General features: G+C 26.4%; 2 protein-coding genes across 3 annotated transcripts; both read right to left on the minus strand.

Annotated features, from left to right (window-relative positions):
- Window positions 1-237: 237 nt before the first annotated feature.
- Window positions 238-4,160, minus strand: LOC101490698 (protein IQ-DOMAIN 17-like). 2 transcript variants are annotated; one of them, XM_012720132.3, is made up of 5 exons: window positions 3,400-4,160; window positions 2,936-3,238; window positions 2,229-2,477; window positions 1,874-2,011; window positions 238-1,490 (listed from the first exon to the last, which is right to left on the minus strand). In XM_012720132.3, exons 1-5 carry the CDS (start codon window positions 3,526-3,528, stop codon window positions 663-665), a joined length of 1,647 nt encoding a protein of 548 aa, XP_012575586.1. In that variant the 5' UTR covers window positions 3,529-4,160; the 3' UTR covers window positions 238-662. The 2 variants fall into 2 exon arrangements, with proteins under 2 accessions (XP_012575586.1, XP_004514932.1); XM_004514875.4 differs by having other exon boundaries at window positions 2,936-3,241; window positions 3,400-4,154.
- An 11,567-nt stretch (window positions 4,161-15,727) lies between these two features.
- On the minus strand, window positions 15,728-18,699 carry LOC101490376 (uncharacterized). Its single transcript, XM_004514874.4, has 6 exons — window positions 18,052-18,699; window positions 17,775-17,907; window positions 17,418-17,529; window positions 17,278-17,314; window positions 16,871-17,108; window positions 15,728-16,333 (listed from the first exon to the last, which is right to left on the minus strand). The coding sequence occupies exons 1-6, from the start codon at window positions 18,259-18,261 to the stop codon at window positions 16,221-16,223; spliced, it is 843 nt and encodes a 280-aa protein (XP_004514931.1). The 5' UTR covers window positions 18,262-18,699; the 3' UTR covers window positions 15,728-16,220.
- Between the last annotated feature and the right edge of the window lie 229 nt (window positions 18,700-18,928).

Consider the following 18,928-nt stretch of genomic DNA (forward strand, 5'->3'; position numbering starts at 1 on the left):
TATATTTTTAACTATCTTTCCTAAGCCATCTTTGCTTGTCACCTCAATTACTCATGTTGGGTTAAAAAGTTCTAAGAATTTGACCCAAAAGATTAAACTTAGTGTATCCTAATTGTAAAGTATATCCATAATCATATTACTTTCTCTTGATAGAAACAGGTAACTGAGATAAGTAATATCAATTTGATTAAAATAACACAAGAAAAAGTTAAAGGGGTGGGGGTGTACATTTCAAACTAAAAGCAACCATAGTTAAAATTACATAATATTACATGTTATTGTGACAAGACATTCCATTTAAAGCCATTCAAGTGGTGTAGGCAATTGTTTCAACATCAAACAAAACATCCCAAGTGAGGTAGGCCACCACATAATCCTATCTTTTTATCTTGGCATCCTAACAAAAGTATATGGAAAAACAAATGATAAAAAACCAAAACACAATAAATTGTTCTCACCTTCCTAGCAACATAGTACCTTAGATTCATGTTCACCTTAAGTAACTTCCTTTCTTTTTTGGGTGAAAAGGGTTAATACTAAGAATAACACTAACATCACAAAATGTCTAAATAAAATAAGTGAGTGGTTGTTATAAACTAATGGGTCATAGTTGCAACATAATACTCAGTAGTCGTTGCAGAGCCGTTGGATCTAAGTGACAGTTATCTCAACCACCTTCTAAGGTCTCCGGTTGAAGAAGGCGAAACCTCGCCACCGAGACTCTCGGTACAACAAGAAGAGTAATTGGATTGTTGCTCCAAACCAAAATGTGATACTACATTCACACTCTTGAAACTTGGACTCCTTAAACTATGTCCATAATTTCCATAACTAACTCCTCCAACATTATAAGGATCCGGAGCGGGGAAAGAGAGCCTTTTCTTTACAGATCCAGCTCTATCCCTCTCCGGAGTCGATGGCCTTTGCCTTGGCGCACTCTGCGATCTAATTCGAGCCTTCGCAGACTCAGTTGCTTGCATGTAATTAGGCAATGTAGTAGTAGCAGCAGTAGTAGCAGCACTGTTACTTGTTCCTACCCTACTATTTTGATACAAGTTACCATTGTAATGGTAATTAGACCTCAAGCTTGGTGTTTGAGAAGTGTGGTAGCTTCTATCTTCTCTAACACATCGTGGACTCGATGATCGGACTTGGATAGGTCTCGATTTTGATGGAGATGGAGTAGTGACGGATTGGTGAATGGATCCATTTTGGTGTGTTCTATGGAGTGGTGAAGCAATGGAATGTCTTTGGGGTTGGTGGTGTGGATTGTATTGATAATTTGGATGTGATCTTCTGTAATTGGTTCCTAGATATGAATAAGGTTGAGATGTGTCAATTTCAACAGTCTTAATGGGGTCTCTTTGATCAGTTGAAGCTCTTCCTCTATTCTCCCATGGCTTTGTAGCCATCCATCTATCTAACCATTTTGGTCTCTCCTCAAGTTCATCTTCATTTCCTATTGATGATGTCCTTCCATTTCTCCAAATCTGTCACATTGTCAAAGCCAATTAGCCGAGAAAATTGGATAGACCGTGAGTTTGGCAGAATGACTATGCATGTTTCGATTAGTAGTGTGATTGACAGAATTATGATGTGCCACTATGATTTTAACAGAAGCTATAGTGCATGTTAGGAATCACGGCGAGTTTGACAAAATTACAGTGGCGCCGTGATTTTGTTAAAGCTTCAAAGTGTAGCTTTTGTCAAAATCACGGTAGGACACTGCCAAACTCACCATCAATTCAAGCATTCACATAGTCTCAGAAGCTACACTTTAAAACTTCAACAAACTCACTGTGATTCCAAACATGCACTAAATATCAGAAAACAACAAAATAGAGTGAAAGTAAAGAGAGGTTGAGACTGAAACCTGTTGTGAAAAAGCTTGAGACAATGACTTTTCCCTCTTCATAGCAGCTTCCTTCCTTTGTTGCAACATGGCCTTAACTTCTTCAACTGTATGTGGACGTTCATCCCAATCATCTGCAACACTACTTCCTTCTCTTGACTGTCAAAAGCGACCACACAAAAGATTCAAAATAACTAAAAAGTTCTAAACTGTTCAATTAGTTAAACAATTTGACAATGTGAACTGAACTATTCATTTGCTTTTGTAAGCAAAAAGTAGTTTTCTTTCCAAAAACATTGAAAAGAAAAGTACACAAAAAGTTTGATTACAAAATGATGCTGGTTTAATCAAAATCACAAAGATACATATGACTTACCATTGATTTCCTATCCGAAATGTCTTGAAGATACCGCGAATCCCAAACACTAGTAGTGTCACTAAAGGTTGATTTTCTACTTCCTTCATGTGAAGAAGATCTTACACGTTGGTCAAGAACTCTTGCTTGTACTCTAACAAGAGCTTGCATGCACCTAAGTGTCATCTTTGCTTGTTTTCTAACATTGTGTCCTCTCACTAAAGCTTGCAACTTTACCAAACCCTTAAGTGCACGAAGTGCTCTTCTAGCCTTCAAGTTTCACACACAAACACCAAGAAGAAGAAAAATGTACTTTTCAATTTCATTTCACATAAACTTGTTATAAGGAATAGAAAATTTAACACCAATGTGGTTGACAAAATTACGTTGACAATGTAGTTTTTTTTTAAGCTTCAGAGTGTAGTTTATACCAAAATCACAATGACACGCTGTAATTTGGCCAGACTCACATCTGATTTTGGTATCACGGTGGATTTGTGAATCATGGCGAACCGTTGTGATTTTACAAAAAGATTCATTTTAAAATTACAACGACTCACCATGGTTCTTACAAACCGCCGTGATACCAAAAATGCACTAAAAATCACACTGAGCCACTATGATTGTACACAAGCTACATTTTAAAATCATGATGGCTTACTATGATTCTGACAAACCACCCTGATACCAAACATGCACTAAGATTTAGATCTATTGTTTAAACTTACCAAATAACCTCTGAAAGAAGTTTGAATAACAACAGCAGCAAAATGCTCCCTAGCATGATTTGAAGGCTTAGTCAACCTTGCAACTTCAACAGCAGCTTGAGCAGTGGCTCTTGCTGCCTCAGCAGTAGCCATAGCAACAGCAAGAGCATGTTTTTGATCTTGATCTGTCCTTGAAACTCCACTTGTAGCAGTAACCACAACATCATTCTTCAACTTTGTTGGTGTTGTTGTACTTTGTGCACTGTTGTTGTTCACTGTTTCATGACTCACAGGTTTTCTAAAAATCCACCTTCTTTTTTCTCTCTTCTACAAAATCAATAAAAAGTTTCTTTTTTAGTAACAAAATTAAAAGGGTCATACAATATCAAAAAAGAATTAAAAGAGCCATACAATATAAATAAATAAAAATTAAAAGGGTCATAGAAAAAAGGAAAAATTAACATTATTTTAAATTTTTGAAGTACCTTTTCTTCATCTTCTTCTTGATCACAATCTTCTCTTCTTCTACCACTTTTTTTGTCACTATCTTTTGTTGGAGATCTGAATGCTCTTTTAACAGCATTTAACCATGAACTACTTCCTTTCTTCCCCATGTAAAACTTAACAGCATTTACAGCTTCAAAAAAATTACTACTAAAGAAAAAGATATCAGAAAATTGTGCAGAGTTAAAGACAGAAAGGTTCAACGCTTGTGTGTTTTAAAAGAGAAGGAGAAAAACAAGGAGAACCAAAGCTAACACTTATGGATCTTTGGTTCTTTCTTTGTTATTTTTTATCACACACACAAAAAGTACACATTCAACAATGTTAAAGAGTGTGAAATTGTCTTCATTATGGTTCTGTCTTGAATATCAAAAAAAACCCTTATTTGTGCAAATAAATGAATCATTCTTGCAGTGAAATTAATATCTAATATTATTAGCTGCCAAAATATTGAATATAACATGCTATTAATTAAATTATTCACTTTACTGTTTGTTCCATTGTTATGATAATAACTTAACGAATTAAATTATTTTGACTGAGATATAGTATATTTAATTAAAATCTTGCTTTAAGATTATGTTGAGTACTACAAGGTTCCAAAGTTTGTACACAAATTGATTTACTATATTGGTAGTCAGAGAAAGCATGTGGTTGAGTGAGAGGGGTAGCATAGAATATTAAATTTTTATGTATGTAGATTAATTTAAATGTGCAAAGCTTATGGATTTTTGTGGCATGAGGGTGGACAGCAGTGGAGTGTCAGAAGCTATACCTTAAGGTTTTAATGTTATGAATAATGAATAATAATAATTGAAAGTTGAATCAATAGATGTGTGAGATAAATAAATTACCTATAAAGAAAAGGGATGTGTGTGATAGAGAATGATGCCAAGGAGATTGAAACTAGAGAAGGGTGTAAAGCAAGTTGAGGGTGGCCTAGAGAAACCAAAAGTGGCTTTTTCTATAATGGAATCAGAAAAAGCTATTACTTCTTCTTTGGAGTTTGGATAAAGCTCCTTCCTTGTTTGTTAAAATAATATCAATTTTCAATTGTATATGACACAATATAGTTGAAAATTACTCTCACATATGTTAGCAATTTAGATAAATACATTTTTTACAGAGATGATTTCTATCATTTTTATAAATGTTATTACTTCAAATTATATCTATGATTGATAATATTTAAAAAATAATAATAGTTTATAATTTTCTTTATCTTTATGAATAAAAGGATGATCTTATTGATGTAAATTCAATACGATATATATATATATATATATATATATATATATATATATATATATATATATATATATATTATTGAATTAGTATTATTTAAGATATTATCTCAATCATAAAATAAAGATGACTATTAATGTCTATACCTAAAAGGCGATGTATGTAATCGTTGAAATTTTAAACATGTTCTAAAATGATCTATGGTGGACCATAGTCCATATTAGAATTTGTCTATATATCACTTGGAATTCTATTGAGAATTTTCGATGAAGTTGGTAGTTGTTTCTTCCATTCTATAAATGGGCGTCTTCTCTAATATAAATTTTGTATTGAGCCATATAATACAGGACTATAAGGTAGCATAAATGTTTTGATAGTTGTTGCATTCTCAAGTGTTGGATTCCGATGTTAATAGATAGTCTTATATCTACTATAAATTGACTAAATATTAGATATATAAGATATGTAATTCATACTTTCAATGTTTTTAGATTTTGGATGAAATGTTTATATCATTATTTTTTGGTGATCTTGATCATTAGTTTGTTGTTGTTTTGATGTTCTTCGTGTTTTTCCAACAAGTGATATCACATGTCTCGTTTGGTTCGACGGGGAGCATAAATGGATTATGATATCGAAAATCTTTTTGACAATATAGTCACGAGACATATTTAGTTAGTTACAATGACAGTTCAAATATTAGATGTGATAGACTTACACTATGAAAAATATTAGATGTGATAGACTTACACATCAATTATGAATGACTCATTATTGAATATATGAGAAATAACTAATATTTCTAATGTCTTAAAGTTTTTAGAGAAGGTATAGTATATCATGATCTCTTAGTGGTCTTGATCCTTAACTTGTTGCTGCTCCCAAAACTTCCATGACTCTCCAATATATCAAGGTTATATTTAAACTTGAGACCATTAATTAAATTGAAATATACTCCATCCAAAATAATTATAAACAAAAATACATTAAATTATATATATTAAGAAAGATAATTTACGATATTTAATCTATGCAATTTTGATTAAAAAAAGTTAAGTCTATTGTTTAAATTATCCTTCATAATAAAAAAAAAAATTAGATCATTGAAAATAAATAAACGTTAAATTAAATTAATGATATTTTAGAGATAGTATCGTTAAATAGGAGAAAGTTTATTGATGTTTCTTATATTTTATTTCAAAAATATCGACTGATTTTTTTGTATATATTTTATTTCAGAGGAAGTACTATAAGTATTTTCCCTAATTTGATAATAATTCTTCTAATCTCAAATCAAATCGGCCCAAGAGTAAGAACTTTAAAACAATCACTTTAAATCTAAAATAAAAATTATATATATATATATATATATATAACAAAAAGATTTTAAACCTAATAAAATATTGTCTAAAATTAGTATTGTTTTAAAAAAAACTATTAAATTAATTGATTTACTTATGAATTATAAAATATTATACAAATGGATTATATTAATTTAATACGCAATTTTTATTTTATTTTAAAGTATCTAAAAAATAATATTTCATAAACTTTTAAGTAATTTTATCAAAATGTTATTAGAATATTTAAGTAATTTTTAAGTTTTTTTTTTATATGCATGTAATATTTCTAGTTTTTTATTCTTTAATACAAGTGTCTTTAGGATATTTGTTAATAAAATATTTTATTTAATATATATTAGCTTTTTAAAGTTTGTAATTAAAGTATTTTTAAAATTGAAATAATATGATAAAAATAATGTCTTTGCAAAAGTTTAATCATAAAAAATTAACAATTTTTTAGAGATAGAAAAATTATTATTAATCAAAGTGGAACTAATTACCAATTTACAATTGTTTTGAGTTGAATTTAAACTTTGTCTACAATATAAAAATCTTACCATTTAACTCATACCTCATAGACATAAAATATTAACCATGATTTAAGTGAAAATTAAAAAAATTATAATCGTAGACTCTATTTTTATTAAAGTATATAAGTTATATGAGTAAAAAATATATATAAGTTATGTAGAAATTATTAAAATTATAATATATTTTCCTACACATTTTAATATGTTTCGAAACAATTCTCGTGAAAAATACATGCATGGATAACTATTAAGAGAAAAAGACACAAAAATCATTTATTATATTGACTAATTTTTATTTGTGCATTATGTACATCTTAAATATATGTGTCTATGCCGTAATAATAATAATAATAATAATAATAATAATAATAACAATAATAATAATAATAACAATAATAAAGGTGAAAAAATTGTATATTGATTATTTTTAATGTCTCAATAAACATTTAAAATTATTAAAATGTTTTATAAATAATACTGCCAATTTTTATTAAAATATTTTTTATTTCAATATTTATTTATTTTTGTTTAAACCTATTGAGATTGTCTATTTACAATTGATTATTGATTTTTAAGTTGTGATGATAATATTTTTATAAAATTTGCGGTCATTTAAGTTGTTTGTTACGTTATAATTATTAAAATATTGTGGTGTATATATTTATAATGAATTACCAAGAGTAATTTAATATGAAATTTAGTTTGTTATATTGTTATGTTTTTTTTATTGTTAGTCTCAATCATAGAGCTATGAAATATAAAATTAAATTGTGATGATTATGTTTTAATTATATATTTTGTGGTAATCTAAAATGGTTGTTACATTAATTAAAATAAAATTAAAATATTTTAATGTATTTATATATAATGAATTATCAATAATAATTTTATAAAAAATTAAGTTTGTAGTAATAATTATATTTTTATTATTAATTTTTTAATTATAGGAGGATCGATCCTTGGAATTTAAGTACTTTGGATGTATAAAAAAAATGATGTCTTTGTATTTACTTGAATGTTATTGTTTTTGTATTTTTTTTTTCATAATCATTAATGATTCAATTGTAATTAAGATTTTAAAAAAATCATTATTTGTTGAAAAAATCAATAGAAATCTAAACAAGTCTAACTAATTTATCATCTAAACACAAAAGTTGAATGAATAATCAACATTACTCTATAAGATGTGCACATATTAAGATAAAATAAATGTTTTCAAGTAGCTCAAGATGTATATAATTTGATTTTAATTCAATATTTTTTTAAAAGTTATCACATTTTCACATACTTCAAGATGCTTACAACATACTTTTAAATTATAATCAAATAATGATCAAATTTATAATACTATGCTAAATTGAAAATATTCTCATATATAGTATATAGTATGTTATGCTACTCAAATCTTCTATCAAGCGGGACATCTGCTAATTTTTTATTTGAATATAATTTTAGTTGTATTTTTTAATATTTTAATATGTATATATCCTAACAATCCTACCAAAATAAAAAAGATTTGGTGCCCTTTAATAACTGGAACCCTAGGGAGTCGCTTGTCTCAACTATTCTTAGAGCTACTACTGAATCATAGAGATGTATGTAAAGTTATGGTATAATGAAAAATAGAGAGTGATTATTTTTTTAGAGATAAGGTTAGATTTTTTGGTTTATCATAGGTTTTCTTCACGAGAAATCTTATTCAAAGCATGTCAGATTATAAGCATTGATAAATTGTATTTTCTTAATTGTTTGTCATTTATTTTTCTCGTTTTTGTTGGGGAGTTATCCTCACTATTTTTTAAATTTATTTATTATTATTTTTATACATGCATTAAGCCTAAAGAACATTGTCCAATGAGCTATTGGTGTGGACCGTAAACAAAATTGTGTAAAGTCATGTTCCCTTATATCATTGGATTAGTGCTTCTGACTGAACGGTTAGCCAAACAAATTTACTATGTTATTTGACATTGTAATCTCTTACCTAAAGTGAACTGTAGTATTTGTCTATATTCAATTATTTATTATATATAGTCAAACTATAAATATAAAATAAAGAAACTAAAAATGCCAAAATTCAGTTAAGAAAAATTATTTTGTGGTTTAAGAATTCAAAAGTTCAACAGACCCAAAATAATATTAGTTAAAAAAATGATTTGTATCCAAAAAAAATTGAGTTGTCTATATTAGATTAGAACTGAAAGACATAGATAAACAAAGAGGAAAAATAAAAGATGAGTGAAATTAAATGGAAAAAGAAAATGACTTAAGCATAAATTTTGATCCAGTTGATGAAGTCACCGAAGAGTTTACACAATCTCACATTTTTAATTGATATTTATGGTGAGAAACCATATTATATTAGAACTAAAAGACAGATAAAAGAAAAAGAGAAAAAAAAATAGATAAAATTATGCGGACAAAGAAAATTACATGAACATAAATTTTGACCCATATGAAGTCACCGAAGAGGTTACACAATATCACATTTTTCATTGATAATTCGATGAGAATTGAGAAACCCTGAAAAATTTAATGTAGTAAGACAAAACTTTGATCTAAAGTGTGATTTTCATCAAAGTACAAGAAGGAATCAAAAGAATAATTCTAAGAAATAATATTAGATATGATGTATTTTATTACTAACTAATCCGGACATGCAAAGTTATAAGTGAATGAACACTAAAAATTGATTGGAGTAAAAAAATAATAGAATTATTTTTATGAGGAGTTTTGTGTGTGAACTCTTAATATATGTATGTAATGATGTGTGTAATGTAAAATCTAAATTGAGAAATAAATGTGTGAGATGAATTATAAATATATGGAGAGTGTCACATAACAATATAAGTGATATGACACATAAAAGTATAATGTGTGATTCAATAAAATTAAAAATTTGTATTAATATATTATTATATAATAAATAGATAAATCATCACATTTTAACATTTATTTATTGTAATATTAAAAATATGTGGGTCCTTTATAATTTTATCTCCAACCACGTACCTATTTGGTACGTATACTTATGGAGTTAATCATTTTTTATTGCATATGGCGTAAGACACTTATTATATATTCTAAAATATAAATTTAATATTACAAAAACAAAAATTTACATTTTCAAAAACAAAAACAAACACAACTTTTAACATTTGCCTATTATTCAACTAATGGTGTCCACTTCGCTTCTTACTCCTTTGAAGGCTCAACAAGTGGTGATGTACTCGCACCAAAGACTGGTCAAACTCTTATAGATTCTCTTGGGACTTCACTTATATATTATTACTTGGTTTTTTATGCGCATGACTTGTCCTTTTACCACATGCACTAGCCATTAAAAGAGTTAGGAGAGAGGAAGAATTAAAATTCCATTCATTTTTCAAAGTATAGAAAAGAGTCACTTGTCATGCATTTAAGGTAGGACAAATTAGTTTCCTATTGATGAAGCAACATACTTCCATCATAAAAGACACAAGTAAAATATCACATTTTATTTAAAAATCAAAATTAAGAGAGAATGACATTTAGAAATAGTCATCATAAAGAAGAAAATGTTGTCCAAAAAAAAATTATAAATAAGATAATGTTACTGTATATTTTGTTTTTACTGCCAAAAAATTAATTAATTAATTAAAAATTGATCAATGAGATTCTTTTTATGAATTGAAATAAAAACAATCAAGTATGAGTTATTAATGTTTTAAATAAAACACTAGAATTAGTCAAATAATTGTCTATTGAAGCGTAATTGTTGTCAGGCAAATTATAGCGATCGATATCGGTTAGATTTAAATTTTTGTCTATAAATATCAAATATGCATAATATAAAAACATGTACTGTCAATACATACAACTATTACTTACTCACATTTATATTTTTCCAATTTATGTTTTTCTTTATATAATATCACTTTTTCACCCATCTTCTAGATTTAATGTGCTCTTAAATAGTTAATAAATTAATAATTAAATAATAGAGTTTCTTTTTTTAACGTAAATATCTAAAGATAAAGATCATCATTTTTAAACTCATTTATCTAATTCGATCTTGTGACTATCTTTTAAGTTCAACGACATATTATTTACTTAAAAGTTGTTTAATAACTTTGAAATAATAAGTTAATCACTATGTCTCATAATGAATTCTTCATTTGTTTGTTTTATATATATTAAGAAAAATGAAAGATGAAAAATTACTATTTTTACTCTTTTACTTTTGTCAACTATTGAAATATTCAATATTATCGGTAATACAAAGCAGAAGATAGTGAGTTAATAGTGATGCAATATTTTTAAGGGAAATGCTAATGCACATTTTAAGAAATTAAAAAAGAAAATATAATTTTAGAAGTTGTACATTCAATATAAAAAAAAACTTTAAAAAGTGATATTTTCAACCTAAAACTTTTTTGTTATTTCTTTTTCTACCTAAAAGTGATATTAGAACATTTATTAGAATGGCTCAATTTTTAATTAGATGATATAATTAAAAAAAAATTATATTACATTAAAAATTAAAAAAACTGGCATGAACTTTTTAATAAATTGTCGTTTATCGTAAAATATATTCAATATTAAGCGTTTGTTTTTTATGTTATATATATTTTTTTTTATCATATCATAACTATTAAAAATATGACATGATTGTTCTTAAATCCTAACTCAATTAGTAAATATTGATATTAAATTTTAAAAAAAAATTAGATGAATGAGTTTCGCAAAACTTTGTATTTATTCAATTTTTAGATGAATTAGATTCGCAAAGCTTTGTACAGGCTAAGAATTTTTTAGATGAATAAGTTAAAGTTACTTTCCAAGAAATAAAATAATTTTGATGATCCATGCCCTTCAATGTGCAAAAGATTATGATGGGCACATCTATATATATTGTTTAAAAAAAGTTGATTGGGCCAAGGGCTTACCCAATCCATACGTTTTTGAAGTCAAATTGGATTGGGCAAAAATGATTTAGGGCTCAAATTTTATCAACCTACTTCAAATTTTTTTATTAGACTAATTATGTTGAGTGAATTTTCATATGCTCTCCATTTTTTTACTTTCATGGTCTCAAATTATCAGAAGTTAGGATCCATCCCGAAATTAGAATCTAATAAAAAAATTCAAAAAAATAGGGGACCGGATCAACATTCACTACTAAGTTGACCAATCAAATGGGTGTCATTTCAATTAAAATTAAAATTAGGGTGTCGCTTCACTTTCTTTTTTTACTACAAAACCTTCAATGTTCAAAAGATGAGATTAGTCTGGAGCTACTAATCCCGAAATTTTAAAATATTGATTATTTTAAAAAGTTATTTATTCCTAGTTCTCTCACTTTCTCTTATAAAGACTTACTATTCTAAATCCAGAGCTAATAGTCTATTCAACCATTTCCACTTTATCTTGGGAAAAAATTACTTCATTAATTCTTCAAATAATATCATCCTAAATACTCTCCCATTATTTGCCTTTTTTTTTCTTCTTCTCTATAATCTAGTTTTGTTCTGCATGTACGTATGAAATTTAGATCCTCTAAAGTGAGTAAATTGTAAAGTGAGAAAATTAAATGTTGTTATTCAAATAAGTTTATGATTGATTATGATGTACCTAAAATATTTTTATCTTTGATTTGTTATTGATTGATTATGATTATCTATTTTACTCTCTAAAGTGAGTTGTTCACTTTAGAGGAGTGAGGTCAATATTTTTTAGTGATATACATTTTTTTTTAAAATACTATACAAATATATACATCAAGACTTTTTTTTACGGGATATATACATCACGACTTTTTTTTACGTATATATACATCAAGACTTTTTTTTTAACAGATATATTATAAGGATTTGACTCCTCTAAAGTAAACAACCTATTTTTTATTATAAAAAATAATATTAACTATGAAAGATCAAACAAATGATTTATATTTTATTTACGTGCAGTTATCAATAGTGAGTGTTATGTCTTCTAAGTGCATCTCAAATAGTGTGAATAAAAATGGTGGTCAATGAACCTTATTTTGCTTAACTCCTCCACTGTTTTCTCCCATTTGGGCCCATTTGATAGATAATACAAGAATAAACTATTCTATCATATTTCAATTCAATATTTGATGAATCAATATGATATAATAAGTTAATTTATAATATTATTTTATTTTAAATGTTTAGTTAAAATTCATATCATAAATATGATTTGAGTTAAAAATTGACATGATAATATAAGAACAATAATTTACTCAGTTATCTTTAAAAAATATATAAATTAAAATTAAAATATAAATAAAAACAAAAACAAAAAAATTTGATATTAGACTTAAAAATAAAATATTAATAATTAATTTAAAAAATATGTATGAAGATGAGATATGTACTAAATATATGACAAGATAAAATAATGTTATCATATTTATTATTAATTGCACTTCAAATACGAAATATGATCATATTTATTATGTTATTATTTTATCATATCATTATTCAGCTTTATATTTTATCATATTGTGCCCATCAAATAGACATTTATTCTCTTCGTATAATTTTGTTTTTTTTTCTTCTAGAAAATAGCATCATAAATAACTAGATTTGTTTACAAATACAAGGTTAATCTAATTGAAAGAGAGTTTAAGGTTCATTTATTTTATTTTTATTTTTTTGTCTTACGAAAAATGGTAAATTCTACTATATATAATTCACACTATTGTGAGGTCCCATATTTGAATCCGAGACGAGACGTCCAACCTAGCAATATCGATATTTGCTAGTTGGAACTAAGATTTAAAGACTAAAAATCATCTATTTACATTGATTTAATTGAACTTATATACTAACATAAATATCTGAGAAAGACAAATTCATGTGTTACAATTCCATAAATATACTGTGAATTCATAAAATTTTGTTATTTTTACTTATGCTAAAAAATTCCGTTGTTAATCATATTTGAAGATTCATATGAACATTATTAATTCTTAATGTGAATATTATTAAAACCCCAAGATTAATACATCTGATTTATATCCCATGCTACTTTTAAATTTTTAAACGAAAATAAATAAAATAGTATAATAAATGAAAATAAATAAGAATTAAAATGTTCATGTAAAAATTCAATTTACAATAAATAGGAAAGTACAATTTATTTGTTTTGGTTTGAAGATTCATCTCAATGTGCTCGACTATAAGGTTATAACATTCTTCTCGTAAATTTATAACTTTGTTTTGGGTTATAGGTCAGATTTTCAACACTAGCCATTGTCTGGTCCGAAAATATAGATTTCGATTCATTTTTGTTTGTGGTACAAAAATTGTCCCAAAAGTTCAGATCAAATCGGAGACCAAAAAATCCTTGTAGCATTCTTATCATAAATTTAAAGATGATTTAAGCAAAAATTACATTTATCACTCTTAAAATACCCATTATACAAATCTCACAAGCGGATCACACAAAATTGTTTACTATATGAAAGTAAACAATCTACAAATAAAATAAATTTAATTGCAATACTTGCGAAAAATTATTGTGGTTGATAGAAATGGATGAAACAATTTTCAATATCATCTAAGTAACTAAAAGCATATAAAACTATTTTACCTAATATAATTATTGTGTACTAAATATGATAATCTCTATTATTTTGTTGTTGATCAAATTTCAATAAAAAATTAGTAAAATATAATTTATGGTTCTGTAAGTTATTTAATCATCTCAAATTAATTTTTTAGGAAAATAAATCTTATTTTATTTAAAATAGTGATTATTTGTTTCATGTACAGTTTGTATGAATTTTGAATTGTGTATTATATTATTTTTCACATTTTTATTTATGGAATATTATTCAAGAGATATATTAAAAATCAAATATATTTATGTTTTAATTAATTGTTTTGTGAATAATAAATTTTACTATTTAATGAGTGATAAATATATATTTTGTACATATTTATATAATAAATTATAATTAATATATTATAATATTTATATGTTTTTAATGGATTATTGACAGACTTATGTCTCGTGTGTGGTCTATACCATAAATTATAACTAATGTTTATATTTTTTATTTATAAGTTATTTTTACAACAATCAATATTAGTAATTGATATTTTTAAATTTTTTGCTGAGCGTGTAGATCATATCAACGATTTTATTATCATTTTATTCTCTAAGTACTCTTCCGTCTTAGCCATCAATCCAAACTTTTATCCTATATATTTTATCTATTATATCCTTGGATTTGGCCTAGTACCTGCCAATTTTTTTATTCAATGAAATTATTAGAATGTTGCAAATGATTAATGTATGCTACAAATAATATGTGGTATTTTAGAATATCAACATAATTAGAACATCAATTGTATGTTTTTAGTCTCAAATTGAATACTTGAGAAAAAATTTAAGAATCCTAAAATAGAGTACTAAAATTTAGAATTTAGAAATAGGAGGATTAAATTCATATTTGACCTTTGAGACAAAATAGGGGATACAAAATGCATTTGGATTTTTATTTTAAAATATTATTTCTTTTCTACATCAATTATTTCAAAAATTAATATTTCCAAAATAGAAATCATAGAAAAACGGATAATTACAAAAATCAAAGAAAAATAGTTGTACAATAAGAACATTTATTACTTCTACTATTTCCACAAACTAGACAATTTTTCTAAAATTGATCCAGATTCGAAAACCCATACTTTCCCTTAACCCATATGAACCTTTAATTCTACAAGCTATTTGCATTAAGACTAAAACCAATTAAGGAAAAGAAAAACAAAATTGAAACTCAATTCTACCCTTTGAATGTGATAGATTTCTCCCAAAAGTGCTAGACATATGCATTAACGACAATGAGGTCCATTATAATAAAGGCAATTTTTACATCACATTATATCCAAACAATAAACTTCACCTACCAAATCAATTTGGTCAACAAAATGATTTCAATAACCTTATCCACATATTAATACTAAGCTTTAAAAAGTAGTAGTAATAATCAAAAGGTACAAACAGCCATTGACACCCCACATGAAATTTCCCTTGGATTCCAAATACGTTTGCAGTTGTGTACATATACTAAAAGAGATTTAATTGTGGCAAAAAGAAGAATTATCTTTACCTATAATTAAAAATAAAAAATAAAGTGACAAGGAAAGGTGAATGGTAAAAAAAAACATCATTACATGTGAAAAAAGAAACAAACAAATAGACCTTAATATTTTCTTTTCAACTAATCCCATCTTATGGAATAAAAATATTATTCAAATCATGACTTACATGAATTTGAAAAATAAAATACATACCACAAAATTAACTTATTGAGCTACCTAAGCTCAATTTTGTTGCCTAATTAATAAAGGGTTCAAAGATATAAAATCAATCTTTTGAACCGATCCACTAAAAATATAAACAAAAGGACAATTATGTCATTGGATACTCCCAACACCCAAGACATAATAAATGGTTGAATTACTCTAGAAGGTAGAATCCAAAGCTCAAATAATTAGATTCTACCACCCAATGCTTAATACATGAAGGAATAGTAATATGATCTTCCCTACTTCTAACAATAAACAAAATCCTATTTTCCTACAACAATGATGATGGTGAATTTTGTCATCAAGATTTTGATGTGTTAGCCTTGTAAGACAGCATGTATCTTCTTTATCATTGTAGACATCAAGATGTAGAATGTTGTTGTTCAGAAGATGTTCCAGAAGCTTGTGAATTATCAACCTCTGTTACTTCCACAACTGTTGATATTGTACTAGTTGTTGGTGCAATTACCGTTACTGAAAATTGTTACAATTTAGTCTTTAATATAAATTCAAAATAATTGAATCAATAATTTAACTTAAAAAATTATAGAGGAAAAATAAATTGGCACGTAGTTCAAGAACGTGTAAAGGTTAGAGCGTTGAAGATGTTTCAAAGTTCATGGTTTGATTTTTGACGATAATAATTTTTCTATTTATTAAATAATTACTTACCGCTAACATTTATGTATAAAAATAAATGGCACGTAAAATTAATATAATTTTAAAGACTAATTTATTTGACCTCTATGATTTTATAATTTTTAATGATTAACATAATCTCTAAAATTTAATTTTTCATATTATATTAGTCTTTTGGCCCGGCCAATTTTATTTCTAACATTGTTTGAAATCACTAATTGGATTATAACAAATCAAATCATAATTTTAAAATTTCGTTAATTTTCCTAACATCTATAATTGTATATACTAAATGTATGATTTACACTTTATTTCAAGAATTTCTAAACCATGAAGAGACAAAAAAAAAAACTATGGATTAGACATTGTCACCTGCACTAGTGGTTGGCATTGCTACTGAAGAAGGAAATGACAATATTCCTGTGGAACCATATTGCTGAGGCAAAATTGGAATCTGTGTAATTTGGGGGTATTGAATTCCAAAACCATGACTTTGGATATTTTGTGCATATTGCCCATAGAAAGGGTACATATTTTGGACCAACCCCATTGCCCCAGCAGATGGGTAGTAAGGTGACATTTGTTGAACTCCATACACATTGTAATACCCCTGCATTAATTAAACACAAAAGAGTATACAAAAATAATAATACATAAAAATATATTTATATAATTACTTTGGAATTACAACAACTATAAAATGTAATTTTTGTCAAAATCATAATAACATGATTTAGTCAAATTCATGTGTGTAAGCAATTTATTACATTAACACTTACCGGAGGATACAAGGTATCGTGTGAATATCCAGAATATCTGTCAGATTGATTTCATAGAATGGACATCAAAGAAAAGGACAGACAATGAGTATATAAAAAATGTAAATAGAAAATGACTAGATCAAAATAAAAAGTGTTACCCATAAGCTGAATAAGGAAATGTATATTGTCTAGTAGGTTGATTGAAAATTGTAGATGAAGAACCATTATAAGGAACTGATGCTACCACTCCATGTGCTGGCCTAAACCTTCCTGCACCATTTCAATATTATTTTTTTAAATCTTATCAAACATAATCATATTTTGTTTTAAATTTATTAAATGATAATCAACCATAAAAGGTGGTAGTTTTTTTATATAAAAATTGCATGCAGGACCAATTAAAAACAAAATAAAAATTTTTTCTAGTAAAAAAGAAACAATAAAATTTTTTTAAATAAAAATTAATTAAACAAAACAGAGTAGATAAAATAAAAGAGAAGGAAAGGATTAAAAACCATGGTGAAGAGTTAGTGGTCTATTTTTGTTTGCACCAAGAGAAGCAATATTGCAATTTGCTCTCCTACCATCAATTACTGGAGATGGATTCTGACATGCTCTTATAGCTGCTTCTGGATCCTTAAATGTGACCTATAAAAACAACAAATTATAAATACATTATTGAAGATCATATAAATATATAACCATAAAAAATTAAATAATATAAAACTATACACAAATGTGAAATAAATAAATAAATAAATAAATAAATAAATAAAAGGAAAATAGACTTACAAAACCATAACCTTTGTATCTCCCAGTGTACTTATCTGTGATAACAACAGCTTCTAAGATCTCTCCAAATTGCTCAAAATACATTCTCATTGTGTCCCTTTGTGTCTCCCAAGCTAACCCTCCAACAAAAATTTTGGTAAATGTTGTGTCATTATATTGGTCTTGGTTGTTGTTAACACTCACCATTTGAGGTTGTCTTTGTTGAGACATTTGTGAAATTAATATCAAATACAAGAAAAACCCAAAAGAATCAAACAGCCTTAAAATCCCAATATAAAATAAAAAAAAAAAGCTAGTAGAATGAAGAAAATAACAAAACAATCACTAAAAACAAGGAAAATATGAGAGGATGAAGAGGGAAAAGAAAAGGGTTAATAAAGGGTGAAAAAAAATGAAGCTATTTTTATTGTTTTCTTCTAAAAACCCATTGATGAAAACACTCGTGCACTAATGATTCTGTTTTGTGCTAGTCCTTCTCACTTTTTTCTACATTCAAAAAAACAAACTCTTCCTAAGATTCCACAACATTAGTACCCTTAACAGAAAGGAAATCATTACTGTCTAAGCAATATTGAAAGGAAATAAAGAAGACCCTTTTGGTGAAATTTTTTATATACAACAAAAGAACCTTGCTTGCTTGATGGGGGTGTTATGGAGTGAAGAAGAGAGAGTGTATATATTATAATAATAATGCTCTTGCTAATAAGTGTCTAATTGCATCAAAAAAATAAAAATAAAATCTTTAAGTTGATAAAAACCGTTCTAAAGTATTCTTTTTATTTTTAATTATACAAATTTTAAAATTTTATTTTTAATTTGTTAATATCTTTCTTTACGATATTTGTTAACATTTTTATATATAAAAATTGTTATTAAT

The sequence above is a fragment of the Cicer arietinum genome, chromosome 7 (assembly GCF_000331145.2).
Source record: "Cicer arietinum cultivar CDC Frontier isolate Library 1 chromosome 7, Cicar.CDCFrontier_v2.0, whole genome shotgun sequence".
Lineage (NCBI taxonomy): Eukaryota > Viridiplantae > Streptophyta > Magnoliopsida > Fabales > Fabaceae > Cicer > Cicer arietinum.